Genomic DNA, 22,897 nt, shown 5'->3' on the forward strand with positions numbered 1-22,897 from the left:
GGAGAAAGCGATAAAGGGAGACAGCGATAGAGCGAGAAAGCGATATACCATGGCGAGAAAACGATATACCAAGGCGAGAAAGCGATATGGCGAGAAAGCGATAGAGCGAGAAAGCGATATACCAAGGCGAGAAAGCGATATAGCACGAAAGCGATAGGGCGAGAAAGCCATAGAGCGAGAAAGCGATATTTCCCATAATTCCGCATTACATCTTGTCTGCAGGTGACTTAATCCAAATGGAGGCTTTGTCGCCATTTGTAAAATGGAAGAGATTCTGAAAGATCTTAACCTAAGTTATTTGACCACCGACTTTATTGCCAACAAGGTGAGGTTTAACAAGTCTTTACTATTGTTGTACGTATGTGTTTGAACCCGTGAATATCCAGTGTAGAAATGATCTTCAGTAACCCATGATTGTCATAAAAGGCGACTAACTGGATCGGGTGGTCAGACTCCCTCACACGACAATAAAGAAATGAGATAACACCACGGGACCCCAAACAATCAGCACCTTCACTACTCCCCATATCCCATCTTTCAAGTTCAAACTGTGCTAATGTTATCTACAGTGTTGATATGTGTGACAAAAATTGAACTATAATTATTAATAGGGGAATAACGCACTATAACCTATACCACCAGCAACGTGCGAAACGCTCCTATTGATAGGGGTGTCTTTAAAAAAAATACACCAAGAAATAGAAAAGACACAGTTAAGAATCAAAAATAGAATATCCATATATATCAAAATAAAAGTAGGTATTCAGAGGGGATAGTTTATAGATTGAAAATAATTATAAGTTTACACGGGCAGTGAAGTTGGAGGTAACAGGGCGGGGAAGTCGGTCCAGGAAAAATAAACCAGCCCAAGTTAGCGTATAATTTATATATGGTAAACTGTGTAAAGTATATTGAGGCTTATTATATATCAAGAACAGTTCAGCTGTTGCTGATAAAAAGGTAAGGAGCCTGCTAAATAAAAAAAAGGTTAAACTTCAGGCTAAATGTCAACACAGGAAAACTGATTTGTATGGATAGTCAACTTCTTTATTGCAATGAGTGCGACGTTTCGGTGTAGGTACAGGTCACTTGCTTGATAACGGTGTTAGTACCTACCTACACCGAAACGTCGCACTCATTACAATAAAGAAGTTGACTATCCATACAAATCAGTTTTCCTTCATCTTCACAACTTCTAAAATGCCTCTCAAAGAAATTAAATGTCAACAAGTTTGGCTTCCCAGGCAGGGTACGGTATTTATGGTGAGGTTGTGAAACGTGCGTTGAGTGACCTTGGCATTGAGAGATAGTCTGGATAATTGAGTTTATACTGTAATGTGTGTAGCTGTAATGGTTGTTTTAACTCATGAACGTCGAATATCACATCCGCGCACAGAATTTGTATCCCGATCTGATATGAAAAATGAATGATGTTTATAAAATTAATGTGGTGGTAATTTATGTGTAGACTAACGTTCAGTTTCTGAATATATATAAAATTAATAAAAAAAATTCAATTAAACTGAAAAGGAGTCCCAGTGAAATGGAATATTCAGAGCCTAGTGAAATCTACACTTGCTTCATTAAGGAATTTAGCATCGTAGAAGGGGCCGGGCGGGTGGGATGTAAGGAGGTCCTGTACTGCACAGTCTAATGTATGTGTTGTATAATGTTGTTTAATTGGATATGTAGGTGGGTGAGGCCAGGGGATGTATTTAGAGGTACCAGTCTTTGTGGCTATTTTGAGGGCTTTGTAATATAGCGAGTTTAGTTTATCATTATCGATCATTAGAATGGAGGACGGGAGAAGCGCACCCCTGTGTGCACAGCCTAAATGTTTTGTAGATATGTTGGAGGGTTTGTTTGTCTGCATCCCAGTGAGTGCCACGTTTTGCTCTCATTAGATTTAAATCGTTGCAACATTAGCTCACCAAATCATTAACATAACCAATACAGGTAAATAATTCCATATATCTAACGGGTTTCAAGTCATTAAAAAGATATTTTAACACACTGTCACCAATCAGCTTCTCAAAACCTACGTGGCAATGTGTAGCTGTAGCCTGTGAGGTGGACATATATTCTGTACATAATTGCATCGTTTAAAGATAGGTAAATCCGTATTATAAAGTACTGTTGCAGTCACAATTCTCAAACGGAAAGCTTCACACTGTATGTCTGACTATGAATCTGTCTTGTAGCATGTATTTTTAATCATGTTAGGTATGATACATATCAAACTGTTGTTACTAACGTAGTGATATGACGTGGTCACGTCACTTTATCCAAGATGTCGTATAGTCAAATGCGTTTAACCAACTTCTGTCATAACAAACGAAACTTAAGAAAAGCAAGATTTATGGATATCAACTTCTTTAATGTGAATAACACGACGTTTCGAAGTGTATGCTTACTACATCAGTAGGTGAATGGTAAGGAGTATGAGGGGGGTCTATATATATGAGGCACTACAAAGATGTATATATCCCCCTCATACTCCCTACCATTCACCTACTGATGTAGTTTTCTTGTGCATTCCACTTCTAAATGCCCTTCAAATATTTGAAACTAAACTTAGCTTTTCCTTTTAGTTATTACAAAAGTAGTTAACTGCATGTAGCTTGCACCCGCACTCATCATCAAAAGCTTCAGATGATATATTTAAATTATATTTTTGTTCAATACTTTTTCACGCAAGGTTGGTCCTTCAGAAGTTCTTTCCTTGACGGATGAGGAGTTCAAAACACTTGGGATCGGAACCATTGGCGAAAGAGCTAAACTCAGACAACGCTGCAAAGATTTCATCTGTGGTAAAATCCTCCTTTTAAAATGGCTAAAATTTAAAATGTACGGCATTAACGTTATGTCTTCTCAAAATACGTCGATTTACGAAAATAATTGAATTCAAAGTGTACACATGTAAACAATATGCACAACATATCACAGCAACTGTTATACATACTATGGTATAGTTAAATAGGTAGCTTCGTATATGTTGCAAGTGAATTTTACATTCATATTCAAAGTGTTTGAAGTAACTTTGTGTTATTTCATCTGCAGAATCTATACCAGAATCACCAATTGTCCAACGAGTGAAAATGTTTCAGTCAAAGAGGCGACGAAGGTATTCCTAGTATATCCTAGTATGTTCCCAGTTGTGGGGTAAATGATATGCACTCTGTGTAAGGAATGTTTTTACCACTCGAGTAACAATTTTTCATTTTTAACTGATAACTATTCATATTCATATTCTGAATTTCTGGAGTATTGGTTCTTCGGTTATTCGTACGTTATTTTGAAACTTTGATAACGACATAAGTGTCTATGTTGACGCCAAGGCATGAACGAACGATGCACTTGTAATGTTTTAAAATTTTATCTATCAATCAATTTGTATTTGCTATTTTGCATTGTTGTTATTTGTTTTCAGTTATGTCTGACCATGTATGATTCAATATCATAAATAAGTATTACATAATACCCCAAAACTGACACTTTCAAGTTGATAATTTATTATCGAGTTTTGTTTACATATATGTAAAGTTCACTGCTTGTTTGTAGGCATCATGGGGGGCTGACAACGGAGCCTTCAGAGGTTCGAAATCAGCAACAAGGAACATCAAATTAGGATGGAAACACCAAATCACTGGCTCGTTCAAACTGATACCTGCAAGTAAGGGAGGGGGTGCCCATGACATTGATGCCGAGAAGCACCTCTCACTGGTTGAGCTGGAAAACAAAATTTGCGAGCTGTATTTTCCAGAGGGACAGAATACAGTTCAGGACTTGCTCCTGTCAAATCTCAATGTCTCTCTGGCTAATTTCAGTGGCTCAAAACTGCAGGACACCATAAATGGAGAACCCTTCACTGTAGATTTATTCTACAAAAGTAGGAAATCTCACCCAATTAGGGTGTATCTTCACACATACGACAAAAGTGAAAAGGTATCTATAGTATTGACAGGGAAATGAGAAAATATTACCATTCAGTAGGGCACTTCCTTCACTAGTTCTGATTTATATACCCGTTTGTTCCATGGAGTCATGTGTGTTCATCACTTGTTTGATGGTTCTGAAAAACTGTCATAAATGTCATAAGTCAACTGTTTAGTGTTGTGCCTGTTTCCTCTATGTATGCGTAATGTGTATTTCCTTCTTTCAACAGACTGTCGACGAAGCTGCTACTGATCACATCCCTGTGACACTTAATGACCCTAATGCTGATGAGCAAGAGGTATATATTCAGTTGTCCTGATAATTGTTCTGATGGAAGCAAAGGGGGTTTGGTATCCATTGTTTCATAGGTTGATCCTAGAGCAAATTGTAATTACGTAATTGTGTGACAATGATAAAAAGTTTGTAAATGTGAGAAAGAATCATTATTGCATCTATTTTAGGAGTATCTGAGTGTGGTGCTATTTTTAAGTTGTTTACTTTCCATGTTAACACATACATGTTAACATATGGCATGAAGTACAGGTATTTGGTATTGTTATAAGGTAAAAATGCATCCCTAAATCAGTGGGAGAATTACATCAGACTCGGTATATAGAGTTACAGTTTGGCTCATGATGGATAACGCCACAAACGCTGGGAGGAGACAAAGTCTAAAGTGAATGGCGTTAAGTCGTCAGTTAGAAATGTATACGTCGCTTGAGACAGAACCCATTAATAAATCAATGAATATTGGGGAGTTACCGAACTGTATTTACCGATAATTTTCCAATCATAATATTCATGATTGCTGGGACAGATATAGGATTAACGAATCAAAACGATGGGTTGGAAACAGGTGATCAGGATCAGGCCAGTCTCGAACCATATAAAAGATAGGTTTGGCACTGAGCGAGTAGTGCGCTTTTAAGTGACCTGAAGCCAGTCCACGTCACTCAGTTGCCTTTGTGGTACGAGCCTATCCTGTCTGTTGATGAAGTTGTAGTTAGAGATGGACTGAGACAGAGTAAAACTACTATGTGAGTATAAACTTGGTTTTGCGTTTATCTATGAATGTATGTGTGCCAGTACAGGAATGTTATGTGGCTTGTTGGGAGTCACGGTTGTCCGACCCCTCACTCCCTGACTTAGCATTCTGCAACGGACCAAGCGAGTTGAGCACCAGAGCTACCATCTCCCCGAACAATGGGGAACGACCATAATCAATAGGTAACTGGGGTAGGGTTTACTAACACCCAAACGCCAGTTACGACAGTATGTAACAGACAACAGTTACTGATGATGTAGTAAATAGATGATGATGAGAATGGTAATTGTCCTGACAAATAACAGTACTCCATCTTTGGTGTAATTTGCATTGAAAGTGTGGCAGTTATGTACAGGCTGTATGTTTACACAGGATGTCAACGGACCCACCTCAGATGACCAACATCAGATGACCAACATTCATCAACATTGTTCTGATGAACAGGTATAGTGAATTAGTCTTGGCCTATATAAATGTAGTTCTTTCAGCGCCACCACAGTGTAAAGTCAGGTGTATTTTATGTGTTGTAACGTTATGACGGCTTCAAAGTTCTAGGCCCCGATGATAGTTATCCGTGAAATGAGCACAGTAATTTCACTCCACCATTAACGTTTTATATACATACACATACTGGTGATTAAAAATGTTATTAGTTGTAATCTTTTCAACCGTTGGCTTTTTCATTTCCTGTTAGGGTTCACAAGTCATGGACAACGACGACGACGATGAGGAGCTGCCCGAAATATACTGTGGGACGCCAACCATTGTCTTCAATACACACCGTCACTTGCAGGTGTCAAATGTGTACTCCAGCCCCTTCTATAACAAGTACACATATCATCTTTGATTAATGTAATTCGGGAAATACTCACCAGTGAGGCTCATGTCAGTTTACAAAATGTTTTCAATAATAGACGTGATCAAATAATACACAATCAGTCCATGCCCGTTCAACAGAAAACTGAAAATGAAAATCACGTTACAAATACCTTTGTGTCATTCTTTGATTGTGTCATTACTCTTCCCTGTTTGTTACAATACTTACAAACCTTATGGATAGCAACTTATATTATTTCGTGAGTGCGCTGTTTCTATGCAGGTTCTTGCACAGTTGTCAAGTAGGTATTTAGAGTAATCACACAATCAATGTAGTAAAGCGACATAATAACTACTCACTAAACAATCATATTATCCAAGATATATGTTGCTGAATGAATAATTACGTTTACAAAATGTTCTAAACATTCTTTGATTTCTGAGAATGACTTCTCTGTCTATTTCTATTTGAGGAGGAACTCGATGATCTAACAGAACATCAACAGCACAGTAGTGCGATTGTGGTGAACATCACTCATGAAGACACAGGAGTAGACCACCTGCAGTCAGACACAATGTATGTCCTTCCTGTACATATACTCAAACCCCATTTATACAGTCTATGATCACTAACAGGGACTGAAATTAATTATTTATTTATTTCATCGAGTATTGCTGAATACGTATGTCCTTTTCCTGTAATGCTGAAATAGACTGTAGATAGGTTTCATAAACGGTGAATGATTCTTTATCATTAGCTATAAGTATAGCTTATCTCGTAAATGTCTCTAAGAACTTGCAAATAGTATATGGTATCTGATTAGAAAATACGCAGCCGATTTATCTAAAATAGATAATTTAAATGAAAATGCTACCATTTTTGCAATGTGTATAGTTTCAAGAAATCGTTCAATAAGAACAGTCAGCTTTATACCTCTTTCTAAAGGTTAAACAGCATATGTACACCATGCTGCCAACGAGTGCGTCTATACATGAATGGATCACATATACTTAACAATAAATGTGTTCTTTTAGTGTTGCAGACATAAGTTTGACAAACATCCTTGAAGACTGGCAGCCCAAACTAAAGAAGGAAGATCAAACATAGTGAATGTGTCTCGGTATGCTGTGCTGCAGGGAGACACAAGGGCGTTTAGACGACACTCATTTGATCCGAGACACCGTCTGTCAGTCAAGTTTGTGGACGAGTGTGGTATCGATGAGGGAGGGCCATCGAGGGAATTCCTCCGGCTGCTTATGATAGACATAGCTAACCTACCGATTTTTGCGGACCGGAGAATTCAAAATGCTCGACCTTAACTACCCAGGTAAATGCAGATGCATTTGATCACCATCAGTTCTTCTTCTTCGTTTATATTTAGAGCAATCACATGCAATGGGTCCAACTATAACACCTACGTCTATGTTTTGTAAGTGAGTGAGTGAGTGAAGATTTAAAGTCCCATCGGCAATATTTCAACCATATCGTGACTAAAACTAGTTCAAAATTCATAATACATACATATAATATATAAAACCCTGTCAACGAAGGACAGTAAAACCACTAGATTATCACAGATTGAGTTAAAACTAGCAAGCATATATCTTTCAAAGTACAAAATTATTTTTGTACAATACAACGTAAAAATGGGCTATAGATCGCCAACGACCGAAGGTATATCACCATACTAGGGACCATGGGCACTTACAGTGCCTTTGCTACCTGCATGGACCCTAGCTGGATTTACTCTATCCCCTATGTTTTGTAAGTCTTTTGAAAAGACTTCACAGACGACGTCACAGAAGATAACCGTATTTTGTCGGAAGGAAGAAAGGAAATGTTAATGTGTAATTTAATCTTAACCGCATGTGCCTCTGCTATGATAAACATATGTACATTACTATCTTAACCGCCTGTGCCTCTGCTATGATAAGCATATGTACATTACTATCTTAACCGCATGTGCCTCTGCTATGATAAACATATGTACATTACTATCTTAACCGCATGTGCCTCTGCTATGATAAGCATATGTACATTACTATCTTAACCGCATGTGCCTCTGCTATGATAAACATATGTACATTACTATCTTAACCGCATGTGCCTCTGCTATGATAAGCATATGTACATTACTATCTTAACCGCATGTGCCTCTGCTATGATAAGCGTATGTACATTACTATCTTAACCGCCTGTGCCTCTGCTATGATAAGCATATGTACATTACTATCTTAACCGCATGTGCCTCTGCTATGATAAGCATATGTACATTACTAGTGTGGTGCAGTTCTCTTCCAAGAGAGCCTGTAAATCACGCCTTCAGTTGGCCATTCTTGGTAAATACACGTTTCAAATGTTTCTTCATAATCTGAATGTACTGAAATACTGCTAGGAAACAAAATGAGCTAAAAGATGATTATAAATGTTATTTTATACAACGTTATATTTCAGTAATCAGCTTTGACCCCTGCGTAGATTCGGTACGTGAGGTATAATTTGCTAAACCCATGGTGAAGGGATAATGCTTAAAATATCATCTGTTTGAGCATCGTGTGTGTGTGTCGTGTTTTCTTGCTTTCTTGGGTTGCATGCTGTAGACACGCACATTCAGGTACCTTTAACAGTCGAATTCCTTTTAAACATGTATAATAATCTCTCCTCACTTCCTAACATTCTCTCACACATAATAGAGTCCAAACTAATACTTACTAATACATAAACAGGTATTTTGTATGACAATGTGCACATTCACACTGCTTAAATTCAAGATGCTGAAATGTTAATTCTTGAACTTTAAAGGAATTATGTGATAAGAATGTCATAGTTGGTATAACTACTCATGGAGCAGTGGCTTTTGTTGTCAAAAATTTAAACACGTAAAGACGTATACCGGAGTTATAGCAAGATTATTTTGGTACCGGTTGAAAGCTTGGAATCTCTAGTTTTCCAAAACCAATGTTGCCAGACTTGAAAGTGTCAGACAACATGTCATTTTGAGGTGTTTCCACGGTAACCATGTTATTTTTCAGAGAACATGACTGCTATATATACAGGAATATATCTTCACTATGAATAGTGATTATATAATTTTTGAGAATGCATGTGCTGATCCAAGCACTGCTCCACCGAACCCATTCGAAGTTTTACCTCGCATCTTTATGAACTGCTGAGTATTGTAAAAGTACAGCACCATGTGTTTCGTGTCAAGACACCTCACACACTCAGCTTTCTGACAAAATATATTTCAGACCAGCAATTGTTAGGACAGGTGGGATTGAGGAAGTTTCCATGGTTAACAAGCATGTTTAATTATATCAAAGAATGCATCATAGTAATAGTAATAGTCCGCTTATATGGCTCTCATTTCCAGGCACATTGCCTGCTCACGGCGATACGTACATTACTATCCCCGGTCATAGGACACTATCGTACTTTCCGATACTCCCTGGGCTTCACACAGCCATGCTGCCTGTTAGGCGCAATGAACTACACACTCACACTGGCAGCACACCCTGACGGGTACGCATTTTACAGCAGAGTGAACTGAGACAATCATGCCTTTATGTAACTAAATTATAAGAATGATATTGTTTCAAGAATGTTTCCCTGGGAATACAAGTGCATAAATACAAGTGCATTAACACCTTCAAGGTCAAAGGCCAAGGTCACATTCATCAATTGTGTAGCAAATGTGGGCTAAAATTCAAAGTTTCCTCATATATTGTTGGTATGTCAACACAAATAACACCAACTACATTCTGAGCTCAGAGTCACTGTATATGAAATTAAATGTTGCCAATATAAACAGTGTCACGGAATATTAAGTTTAGGGGGCGCCACCGTGGCAAATGTCACTGTAAATATTCTATATTTGAATACAACAAAGATAACAGTAACATTTTGCTTTATGCATGTGTTTCAGTGATTGCTTGTGTAACATACAACTAAACTGTTTACAAACAGGTCAATGAAAATTGTTTAACGGTCAAGGTTAATTTCAAGGTCAGATGAACATGTTTGATATTTTCAAAATCACACCAAATTCATCAATTTTGCAGTAAATTTAAACATAAGTTGCATATTTACATACTTATTTTGGTTTGCAAACAGAAATATTAGACACACATTATCAATTCAGATACCAGATTCCGATGTTGCAAAGATATGCAAATATGAAAAATGTTGTATTGTACTACTTGAAGGGGTTGGGGAGGGAAGGGACCATTTCCATGGTAATTTATGGATAACTTTCAATGACTTTCCAAGTGTTGTAATAAATCAAAGACAAACTTAAAATTTTCGTCTCTATACATGTTTTAGTGATATATATATAGATAGATAGATACACACACAAACACACATAAATGATTGCATACACGCACAAAGGTAAGGGTAGCATCACCAACCTTCGATTACATGTTTTGTAGAGCATACCATTGCAATATGTTAATATGTACAAAACATTGGGTTTTTAACATGTATATGTCAGTATATGTTCTTGATATTGCGGGGCGGTGGGGTAGCCTAGTGGTTAAAGCGTTGGCTCGTCACGCCGAAGACCAGGTTTGATTCCCCACATGGGCACAATGTGTTGAGCCCATTTCTGGTGTCCCCGCCGTGATATTGCTGGAATATTGCTAAAAGCGGCGTAAAACTCAACTCAGTCAGTCAGTCAGTCAGTCTTGATATTGCAATTTATCCAAAACTGCCAGTGTCCAGATGACGTAATTAGGAGGTGTTATAATTCACTGCCAGAAATGGGACATACGGAAATTGCACTGACCGAATTGGTACAACTACCATCACTAATTGGTCTGTGTAAAATGGAAGTGGGTTAATTAATCCTGAATTAATCCATTGCTACCTACCTGATCAATTGCTATGTGGGCAGGTTAACCTTTTGCCAATTTATTATGAACGCAGTGTGTTTGTATTTGGACAGAATATAGTGTACATGGTTATGAACACACTTTGTTCTGTATTTTAAGTACATTACACTTGGCGTCAGGAAATGATTTGTTTTTGTATGTTAATCGAATTTCTTAGTCTTGTTTGTTAGAATTGTTAGTCAGTATTTTAGTCACACATAAGCATTATGATGGCAGAGAAATGAGAGAAGGTGGCGGGTTCGATCCCCGACCGCGTCACACCAAAAGACGTTAAAATATGGTACTTATTGGTCCCTGCCTGGCGCTCGGCATTAATGGGTACAACAAGGACTAGTCGGCTCGGAGTCAGTATAATGTGTCTGAGTGGGGTATTCATGGTTTAGCCTAGTGGTTAAAGCGTTGGCTCGTCATGCCGAAGACCCGGGTTCGAATCCCCACATGGGTACAATGTGTGAAGCCCATTTCTGGTGTCCCCCGCCATGATGTTGCTGGAATATTGCTAAAAGCGGCGTAAAACTAAACCCAGTCAGTCAGTCAGTATTCATGCTTCACTGCGGCATGGTATCTCAGTGGGCTAGCACTATAAAACCAACTTAAGTATGGGATAGTACAAGCAGCCGCACATACACATACACACGCATGCACGTGGTCATATGAGCAAAATATTCTCAAGCACGACGTTAAACCCAATTTCACCTCACCTCACCAAAACACGTTTAAAAATGGTATCTTGTTGGCCCTGGGCATTATTGGGTACAACAAGGGATGGTCTGCTCGGAGTCAGTATAATGTGCCTGGTGGGGGTATTCATGCTCACTGCGGCATGGTATCTCAGTGGGCTAGCACTATAAAACCAGCTTAAGTCTGGGCTAGTACATGCAGCCACACATACACATACACACGCATGCACTTTGTCATATGAGCGAAATATTCTTAAGTGCGACGTTAAACCTCACCTCACCTCACCTCAACTCACCTCAACTCACCTCACCTCAACTCAACTCAACTCATATCCAGACATACCATCAATACAAAACGTCCATATGTCAAAATCTACTAAGGTTCTCCATCTGGAACTTCGAAGACATGTTTTGATATTTTCACAGGCTGACCATAAATATGTACACTAAACATTGCCGATCATATGACAACCACTGACACTTTCTAGATGTTGAACACTGCGAAACAGAATGTACGGAAACACACAATCTCTCATTTCGTATCTCATAAGAACACGATGGGAACTGCGGGCTGCTTCATTCTGGCTCCATCCACATTATATCAGTAAATGTTTTGTTTTAGTAATGGATTACTGTGGTGCTTGGGTGTCAAGAATGTATGCGTGCCTTTCATAAGTCCAAGTGTATGATAGTACAAGAGGTGCACCAGGACACCCGTGCATGTTTCAGGAGATTTCTCATTGACTGCATGCATGATTAATCGATTATATTCTTCCACTTGTAATTGGGAAAAATGTGTGATTTCTTCAACATCTCGTGAACCAGTTAATTTTTCAATTTTGCCAAACATATTACTGATAACAAGTACTGTTCTGTAACTTCATTTGTGTTGCCGAATACACTTTCAGCTTTGCAAGATCGGACATACGAACTTGTTGGACAGATGATTGCATACTCTATTGTGCACGGTGGACCACTACCCAATTTCCTCCATCCACTTCTGTATGATGCCATGGTCCATGGCATAGACAGCGTTCAGCCAGCAACAGGCCACATCAGGACCACGACTACAAGGATCAAGTGGTGAAGGTAAAAGTGCACAACCGATCAGTGAATAGACAACCTAACTAAAAGCTAATCACACGTGTTTTACTATTAGTTCAGTTAGTTTATTTCGTCTTGTGTACACGGGAATACAAGTACATTAATAATCTGCTGTCTGTTATCTCGTTAAAAATATGCTCAATGAACTAAGCGCTATTCCAAAACATTCCAAGAATATTGTAAAGTGTACATTTCAAGATTCATTAATTTCATTATTAGTTTAACAATGGAATTTAGTTACGTTGATTGAAATGATCAGTATTTGATATAAAGCATTATCGTGTAGTGAAATCTGTATGCTGTATGTAAAGTTAACAACTACGTGTGCGATTGGACACAAACCTGTAACTTTTGTGAAAGTAAATATTGATAATAATGAATTGCATGAACTCATAATGAATAGCTTCACAAGAGAGTGAGCCATGGATTCATGTCTTTCGAGGACGCTGTTTAAGAAGACTCGTTCGTTTGCACATATGCAAATATCCGCTATATATTACACTGGAATGACAACCCAAGTTATCTATTTCATCTATTATCAGTTATCTCAGGCCGAGGATTACACGGCCTTTGAAGACCTGATTCAGATGGCAGGCAGTATATCCATGGTCCATACGCTGAGCAGGCGACAAGAAATGTGCAAGGCCATAACACAATTCATTGTGTTCGGACGTGCACATCAAGGTTTTGACCAGTAAGTGTAAACATCAAGTGCGTATTTATTCGAGATTTACAATGTTTTCTGTTTATTTCTTATGTAAACGCTCACGAACATCGACTACATACACTTGTGCAGAATAGACAGCACACACTGTAGCTATCCATGGACATACCTTAAACAAAAGGACAGTGACTGAATATTGTTTGACGCGGCGTTAAATGCCTTATTACTAAAGTCAACAGTGCATTCACTTAACACATTTTGTATCTCGTACCAAATGTAAGACAATGAAATAGTGACATTGCACTGTAGTACAGATGAACACCTTGATAAGATACTGAACATTCAATTCTGTGTATCTTAGATTCTGCAGAGGACTTGAAACGCTTGGCGTATTAGGAGTGCTAAAATCATGGAAGACGCATGAAAGAAGTTTTTGTTTATGAAGAAAGGCTTCTGGATTCAACAACAATAGAACTATTGTTCGAACCGGATTTAGCAGACGCCAGCTCTAACCGACGCCGCACAGAAGAGATTGTTCTCTCAAACTGGAGAGAGATTTTCTTGATTTGGAAGGTACAATCAATGTGATAATTGGTTTTATAAATGAATACACCGTGCATTTATAGTATTTGTTACGAAGGTAAGATCATATAGCTTTGGATAACTGATATCATAGTTTAAATCAGCGATTATTTCTCAGTAAATCACAGACTCAATGCAAAGGGACCCCACAACTGATAAGGATACTCTATTGCATGTATTTAATGCATAATGTATTTAATATATCTCATCAGGATCAATCCTTTCATGTATTTAATGCATAATGTATTTAATATATCTCATCAGGATCAATCATTTCGTTTCCTTTCTATTCTTAAATACTTCAAGCATACGGAATATTGCAAACGTTTCAATAACGGTTTTAATAGGGTGTTAAAAAATTAATATATAACCAATGTATTCCTGAGTATACGGTAAACTACGGTTAGAACGAATGCAAACGTCAAGTACATTTAGTTCGTCATACCCGTAGTTTGTTATATACATTTCGACTATAATATAACGTATGTTGGTTTATACGCCGTGTTAGTAACAAGCGTAGTACACTGTATGTCCATTTCAGAAGGTACGGAAGTCCCCACACTCAAAGACCTCTTGGTGTTTTGTGACCGGGGCTGACGGAATCCTGCCTCTGGGATTCGACCCCTCTCCACCCCTGCTGTTTCAGTCGGCAGAAATTGAATCACCTGAAGACAAGAAGAATTTCCCTTTTGCAAACACATGTGCAAACAGTTTGTCGCTCCCTATGTTAGTTGACTATGAGCTTTTCAAAAAGAACATGGTCGCTGCCATACAAATCAAACTTTTTACAACTGAGTAGAGCTGTGACATAAATAACAATGTACAACGAATGACTGCCTAATGTTTCTGTTGTTAATATGTTCATGTTTTGTCTTCATACCATGCATATTGACTGTGAGTCAGTTTGATTGCATCCTTTGTTTTAGCTTGGATTAGACGTGAAGTTATTACGTCTTGTTACTAGGCAGAGTTAGACGAATGTTTGGCTGCACTATGTATTCCACTGGTGACTCAAAAGGCCATCAAGTACTGTAGTACGTCTCTGTGGTTTGTTGTACGGCTTCAGCTTCAGTTTTTGCACATGAACAACGTACAGTGAGATACAGGCGGGTGTTGATGGTCCTCAGACTCAACATCTACATTCTTAACAGCTAGGGCTCTCATGGAACACGACTTGTTTTACTCTTTGTTTATCATAATGATCATACACCGCAGTGCTGCTTCTTATGCTTGTTGTGGTCTTCGTCGTAGTGCGTTGATTTTATACCCGGGCGACTTATATCACCTTGTCTTTCTTTCGCCTTATACGAGAGATTACACTTGCACAAGTCTCTTGTACAATGGTAATTAGCTTTCGCATTGTAATAGTCTTGAAGAATAATATTAATAATCAGAACATGCTGTAACTATTAAAGACTGGAATCCTTAGATGTAGTGAACGCTTATCTATATTTGCATATTATAAAGGTAGAATTACATGCACTATAGAGCCTTGGATCAAGGCTAAGGACGGATAGTGGAGACTGGTTGTTCTCTGGCGTTGATAGGCTATATTGACTGTGTACACCACATTTTGTACAGTAGTCCAAGAGTTCAAAGTCACTTTTGTATGTTTTGGTAATTTATGGAAGGTGAACATCTAAAGGTTTATTTGGAATCTTAATATAAACTGTTAGATATTGCCTAAATTCTAAAGATACTGATCATATATCAAAAGGATTTGTTGTTCAAGGTTTAAAATTTCAAAAATAACAGAAAACCGAGTTTTTAATGTTCCCAAAACAAAACAGACAGAGAGGTAAATAACATGACAGAAAGGGGTTTAACTCCGTCAAGCCTCAAACTGAGCCATTTATGTGTGGCGGTAACACTGTTAATATCAGTAATATAGATGACGTTCACGACGTCGTCTCCAGACTCTATGCCTGCCGTCCGCGAATATGAGGGTAAACCTGGATTCATCGCTAAAGACGACTCGATTCAATCTCTCTGCGTCCATCGGAGGTGACGTTGGGCCCACAGCAGACGTTGACGTTGATGAAACGGCGTCAATATTGGCCCACAATATGGACGTCGAGAATGGAGATTGGCAGCCCGCAACCGATTTCAAATGGTCTGTGAGGACAGTCGACCTCTAAACATCTCAGCCCTGGTTCGTGTAGCTGTAGGTGACGTAGGACGATTTGACGGTCTTCTGCTCGTGACGTCACACGTGGACGACCCGACCTTGGGCGATCAGAAGTGGTGCCAGTTTTTTGTAGACGACCTCGCAAGTCATAGATACTACGACGGCTGCATCCCATTGCTCTTGCGACGTCAGTAACTGATCTTCCCGCTTGCAACATGCCAACGGCACGTTCACGTTGCACATTTGACAATCGTGGCATTTCAAAGTACCGTTAGAATTGTGGATTAAAAGTGTTTTCAATTCTTGAGGCCAATGCAAACACGTGCATATGAAGAAAACTTCGATGCGAAGATCACGTGATCGACTACACGTGCAAAACCTTATTTGGCACTAACATCATTTGCACGACAAATGGATGGGTTTGAGAGGGTTTTGCTAACGTTTTTCTAGAGTCGAAAGATAGGGATCCCATTTCGGATACATAGAGAATTTCACCCAAGTGTCTTCTGATATCAATTATATCATCACGAGTTGATAAAGTTACAAATATCCGAGGCTTGCCGAGGATATTTCTAACTATCAACGAGTGTTGATATATTTGCAAAATCTACTGTCAAAACGATATCTCCTAGGAGATATCGTTTGATCTCACACAAGCGATATCGCCTGTGGAACACAGTTTTGGATGATAAATAGATGTATCATCAGAAAAAAATTATTAATTATTTTCAAATTACATTTTGTGAAGTTTCTTTTTGACTCAGGTATATAACAAAAATGAGCCAGGGGCTGTCTACATTTTTCTGAAACTATGGTATTCTGAACTTGACATATATTCTAGACTTGCATGGGCTGTATTGTATATAGAGAATCTCACCCAAGTGTCTTCTGATATCAATTATATCAACACGAGTTCATAAAGTTACAAATATCCGAGGCTTGCCGAGGATATTTTTCATTTTCTATCAACGAGAATGTTGATATATTGATATCAGAAGACACTTGGGTGAGATTCTATTATCATCAAAATCACTCTTCTTTAAATTTTCAATGAAAAATGTACATCTCTGAACATGGTACTGCCAAGAGACTTGCAGTGCAGCGATGTCATAGCATTGTGACGTCATCAAATTACATGATGTCATAGCATTGTCAGGGCATTGTATAAAATCTACTGTCAAAACGATATCTCCTAGGAGATATCGTTTGATCTCACACAAGCGATATCTCCTGTGGAACACAGTTTTGGATGATAAATTAGATTATAGGTACACTAGGTGTGCTGGTCCCAGATCTCTGGTGAGACACATCCTTAGGGCTTACAGGACGAACATAGGTACCCAGCAATCTCACATTGTTATAAGAGGCGAAAGTACCGACTCGGTTATTTACCGGGCGCCGTCATAGAGCTTGAATATTGAAAAATGACAATAACATAGTTATTACGAGGCCAAGATTGTGGTCTGTTATCATACACAGGAGTATTTCTGTGTTTTAATGTGCCATGCTTGGGGATCGTCTATAACTTATTGCTAGGGGTTGATGATGAGTTATATGTAGAAGTATCTGCAATGTGAATTACCCCTAAAATTTATGTTAATGACACACCTTGCATGCCATGTACAAAATCAATGACACCCCACTATAATTTCTTAGCATAAATTTTATATATTGCTATGTACAAAATTCATGAGTCCCTTTCAACAAATTACCCAAAACTAAATGGGTGACGCCCCCTTAAAATCACCACCATCATTACCCGCCCCAACCCCCCTAGCCATATATTATGAACGGTCCTATAGCGTGAAGAATATATGATTACATATGAATGGAAATAGTAACAATGTCCCACTGAACTGTCAAAGACAGCTCACAACTCAACATCATGGGGAAGGGTGTTGGTGAGGGTGTCTGAAACCTCCTTATGAAGACACCCGGTGTGTATCAGTGGGACAGATAAACACTGATGAATGTGGGCGGGGGTGAAACACTGTTTCTGGAAATACGAACAAGCGCTGAAACTTGATTCTGTGAAGGTTGTCATCACTGTATCAACCAATCAGAAGACACCTAGACATGCGCACTGGCACAGTCATTCCAGTTTTGGCGCGACTATATAAGATTGAGAATGCGGCTGTGTTTCAATCCGCTGGTTCACTTCGATCAGAGAACAGCAACAATGCCACGAGCAGGGAAATTTCGTCGAGGGTCTGTCGGTCCAGCCAAGGAAAAGCGCCTGCCTCTGTCCCTTCTTGTCCAGATTTGTACACCTATACGCCTCCAACGAAGACGGCCTCACCACGTCGCGTGACCTCTTCGAAGAATACAAAGCCAGGGTGAACGCATGGACAACTGACAAGAACCTACTGAAGATCGCCGCCAGGTTACAAGCCTTCACTTGTCAGTTCAAGGTGGTCGCCATCAATACGGGCTTCGCCTCCATGGACACTCCACACCGTGGCTATCGTATCTCACAGGTTAGGTTCGGTCGAAATTTGGGGGGAAGGGACTGGGATATTTTGGCAGAACTTTTGGGTTATTCGTTAAGGGGGTATGCTGCCCCCAGTCAGTGCAGGAGAGGGAAAGGAGGAGGCTTACAGATTCCGGCCCGTTTATTGCACCTGTCAGTACCAAAATTGGGAAAGGGGTTTTATGCTTCACGTAATTACAGGGCGGGGGAGGATGTGTGTGAGTACATTGGCCAACTCATACCTAGCGGGGAGGTAGAGTATGACAGGCAACATTTGTCTTATCAGTTCATTTACATGGCTGGGGCTCATGGTGATGAGGAAATGGTTTTGGACGGCCAACGGAATTCTCAGGGTGATCGTATTCACCCCGATCAAAATGTGGGGTACCATGAACCACTGCTTTGAGTCTCCAAATTGTAAGATTAGGCGGGATAATTTGGGGGTGCATGGGCTCACAGGCAGAGGGACGAGGCACGGCGCTAGAGGTTCATGATGTGCACCATCACGGACGTTAGTGCTGGTGCGGAGCTGTCGTTGAATTATGGTGAAACTGATGAAACTGATACATAAAAATATTTTAATATTCAAGGCAGTGGTAGCAGACTGGCTGGGATGTTTTCCTATTTCTATCTGTAATAATAGATCCCCTTAAATATATCAAACATACGATCATTCCCAGTTACTTTACACCTATGTATAGTAAATGTAGCTAGCATTAACAAGTGATTCATCAGTTTAAAGTTTTCTGAGGTTTCCTTGACACCATATAAAACATCTCTATATAATTTCCATATAGGCTATTTTCAACATGAATCTTTGCCCACTTGAAAAAAGGAAATCCAAAAGGGTACTACAAAATGACCAGAAAACATGTACTGGCTCACATTTTGTTCCTAAATATTGATTGTTTAAGACACATATTACATGGTATTATAGAATGTAAAATCTTACACTGCAACTGTTTAATATTTATTTTCAGCTGGTAATTCATCCTCAAAAGAAACAGAAAGTACTGTGTGTAGTAAGTTATACCAAGTCTTGGCTTTATCATGAATATCAGATGATTAATACCATGAACAGTTGGAAGTAAAACTTCTAAAGAAGTAAACTTCATGTATATGAAAGAAACATTAAAACCAATTGCTTTGCTATGGTATTTGAGTAAAGTTTTTATTTTCTTGGCGAAATGTCAAACCAATGTTTTCTTGAGAAAGTTCCATACTTGAAAAATTCACCATTTCTCTTGATTACCTGCCAAATATAAACGATACCTGTTTTTTCCATTCTGCATCAAAATACTTTTTCTGTTTATGAGAACAGTTTTATTATTCCACATCATTTCATTAAATACACCTACCCCATTGTAAAAGTACATTTCCAATAGATTTAAAAATATTCTAATGGAAAAATGGAATTTTACTTTTAATCTTGAAATGTAGAATTACACTGTATTAAAACTGAAATGAGCCAACCGAGACAAATAGAGCTCCAATGTGGGTATGTCCAAAAGCTGCCTCTTAAAAAAAGTATGTTGTAAGCCATACAGTGTAGTGCATTATAACGATATGGAAATCTATTTGCTTTAATACCCCTATTTTCATAGCTTTGTGATAAACGATTTTTGATATTTTTCCTGATTTACTTTTCCATATAATGGCAAGTAATTCTCTATTTATTGACTTATTGACTTCAATATATTTGAGGAAAGAGGTACAGCTTGCTTGGTGATTGAGTCTGATAAACCTTCTGATTTACTGATTAACATTCTTTCATAAATTGTTAAATATATTGCATTCCATACATCAAAGCGTCGCTTGAATTTTTCTGCTGGTATTTCAATATTGTAATGAAACAAACTGGGTCATCAAGGTCTAACATTATACCAATATATTTGTACCTGGATATGTGGATTGGTTAGACAGCTTTGCATTTTTCTCTAAGTATACAAGGTCCACAATAGCGAGAATTAACTTTACATTGATCAAATTACATTATTGAATGTTGTTATATATTGAAATAGATTTAACCTGTCTCCTGCCAGTTATGGTAATACACAAGTTAATACAATGTGTGACGATTGTAGCTACTTTCTCTTGTCCTGCTACTTGCAGCTGGCTGTGAGGTGTTGCTTAGGCGAGGTGTATAAATAGAAGCACTTTGGCAGACGGTGTATTGTTGAAGAGCAGTGGTAAGAATCGTATTGTTTAGTTTTTATTTTGAAATTGATTGTTGTCCATCTGTCCTCGCCAAGAATTACTGGAAAACACAGCAAGTTTGACAAAGTGCTTTTACTGATTTGTAATATTTCTTCAAGACTGAAAAGCTGTTTTCAGACTGTGAAGTGAAAAATACAATAATAAGACAATTAAATCTGTATTAAGCTGACAGTATGCAAATAATACCATAATGTTTAACCCATTTTTACTACTTATTACTTATTACGAAATGCTGATTCACAGCCTTATTTGGGGCATATATTGAAATGCAAAAGTCGGATAATTACTCTAAGTGTTGAATTTCAAAAATAGTATATTAATGATCACTGGTACCAGTTTTTCATGAAACCACTAATGATAATTGTGAAACGTTGCTAATGAATTTAGAATCGGTAGGGATGTTTTCGAAAATACACCAACATGAACGCCATTTTGAAGTGCGCTTTCCGCCATATTGGATAGTGTCTACAAAATGACGTTTCGCGAAGGCGGTAGTGAGATGCCTATTGCATCAGGTATATTTCACACTCAGCTACGACAAATGCATCACTGAACTCTTTATACATTTTAGAATCAAATTACAACTGGTCTTTGTCATCAATACTAACTGTCGAGATGAAATGAAAGGAAAGATCCTGGGTGAACTGTGTTCGAATGACAGCATTTGTATGAAATGTAACCAAAGAATAATTCAGACTTTACACTGTGTAGGATTTCTCAACTTTCAAACTTCCATTCGTCTGTTCGTACCATGCATATGCTCAATACTTTAAAAATATGCATGGAAAGGGCATCGTAGCAAGAAATAGCAAATTAAAATAAATACAATACAGTAATGTGATATGTTTATAAACGAAATTGTCAAAGTTTCTGTGCAGCGTGACGTCATGACTCATGGAAAATCACACAGAACAACGGTAATTATCGGCATTTCTGGCTTCTTCTCTTGCTTACAATGACAACGATAAAAAACATATAACAATACGCAGCCAGTCAGAATCATTATGATTTCTTACAGCACATATAAATGTATGCACAAACGATCCTGATTCAAGGGAAGGGTCCTCACAAAATCCTGCGTACCCGTGTCGTGTATGGATTATAAAAATCCTTGTGGTTTTGCCCACGTATCTGGCTGCTGTTTTGTCAATAGATTCCTTGCTGCATTTCTGTGATTTTGAGAACATCTTAATGATATCATCAAACAAAGCCCCTTCCGCCATCACGATGGTTTGTCTGGTCCCGACTCAAACCCGGCATATAGCAGGCGAGATGGTGCAGCCGCCAGTTGGGGAGACACTCAAAACATCTAGTGTTTCTATAACTCTACCGCAAAAAAATAAAATCTCCTATTCATTCGAGCTGTTTGTCAACACTGGTGTGTTTTAGCTATATGTGTTGCCACTGAATAAAATACAGAACGTAAGTGAAAAAGAATACCCAGTCTAGACTATCCTCAGAAACAAACTACAGTTGGTGTCATGGGTGAAAATAGCTGTGATATGAATGGATCTTTGAAAATCAGTGACACCAGGTGTTCACCAAAGAGTAAGCATGTACCACCCTAACCATGGAATCCGCCATTCAAAACATTTCTCTGAAGTGGAAGTACTTCATGCCTGACGCCATACAGCAGTGCTTCTGCCATGCGACAGCGTCTGTAAATAAACCAGACAATCAAGTGATGGATGGACTGGGAATCTAAATTAGTTGACTCATTTAGAATTACGACTGCTGTGTAGAATATATACACGAAATTTCGGATATTTTCTCTGGATCTGACTTAAATTCATACCTGACCACGTGGGTGTCACCTGCCATAATTGTCAAGAAGACAGGCAAAACAAAGAAGCCAGAGCCAGACAAACACATCTATAATTCTGTGCAGTCGGCAATGACAAATTTCTCCTTACATTGTGTGTCGGATATATAATATTGTATACTGAGTCAAAAAGAAACTTTACATTATTTCTTCAGGGCACTATAAAAGAACAAGAGATGGTAAGATGGTTAAATTGTTATTATTTCATTGCTGAGATCTGTGTGATGTACTCGATACACTGACAGTGCCCTAATCAGTTCCATTAGGCTACACCGCCATTCCAAAACATGGGTATACAGAATGTCAAGTCGCAAGAATAAAAATGCAGAAACTTCTCAGTTCAGTATCGTGTATGGCCGCCCGTGCATTCACCACTGCCAAACACCGTCTCCTCATCGACTGCCTGATGCTTGTGGTTGGGGATTCTGCGCCATTGCTCTTGCAAGGCAGCGCCAAGTTCCTGCAAATTCTGAGGCTGGTTCCAAGACGCAGCTCTCTCCCAAGTGCATCCCAAACGAGCTCTGTTGGATTAAAGGTCAG

At 38.6% G+C, this 22,897-nt stretch overlaps 1 protein-coding gene and 1 long non-coding RNA gene across 2 annotated transcripts; both read left to right on the forward strand.

Annotated features, from left to right (window-relative positions):
* The first annotated feature begins 262 nt into the window (after positions 1-262).
* On the forward strand, positions 263-13,581 carry LOC124272116. The gene is made up of 10 exons (XM_046707267.1): positions 263-325; positions 2,699-2,810; positions 3,061-3,124; positions 3,431-3,434; positions 3,562-3,945; positions 4,166-4,234; positions 5,354-5,425; positions 13,017-13,118; positions 13,149-13,168; positions 13,500-13,581. Exons 1-10 carry the CDS (start codon positions 263-265, stop codon positions 13,579-13,581), a joined length of 972 nt encoding a protein of 323 aa, XP_046563223.1.
* Positions 7,101-12,405, forward strand: LOC124272111. The gene is made up of 3 exons (XR_006897243.1): positions 7,101-7,125; positions 8,253-8,281; positions 12,279-12,405. It is a non-coding gene; the product is annotated as an uncharacterized LOC124272111 (long non-coding RNA).
* Positions 13,582-22,897: the final 9,316 nt, after the last annotated feature.

The sequence above is a fragment of the Haliotis rubra genome, unplaced genomic scaffold (assembly GCF_003918875.1).
Source record: "Haliotis rubra isolate DU_JTF1 unplaced genomic scaffold, ASM391887v1 Scf1665, whole genome shotgun sequence".
In the NCBI taxonomy this organism is placed as follows: Eukaryota; Metazoa; Mollusca; class Gastropoda; order Lepetellida; family Haliotidae; genus Haliotis; species Haliotis rubra.

Bases quoted from the DNA above. Each gene is read 5' to 3' on its own strand.
- LOC124272116 (XM_046707267.1), top strand. From the start codon at position 263: ATGGAAGAGATTCTGAAAGATCTTAACCTAAGTTATTTGACCACCGAC. The intron at 3,946-4,165 runs GTATCTATAGTA...TTCTTTCAACAG, and splicing joins CATACGACAAAAGTGAAAAG to ACTGTCGACGAAGCTGCTAC. The intron at 5,426-13,016 runs GTATAGTGAATT...ATCTATTATCAG, and splicing joins AACATTGTTCTGATGAACAG to TTATCTCAGGCCGAGGATTA.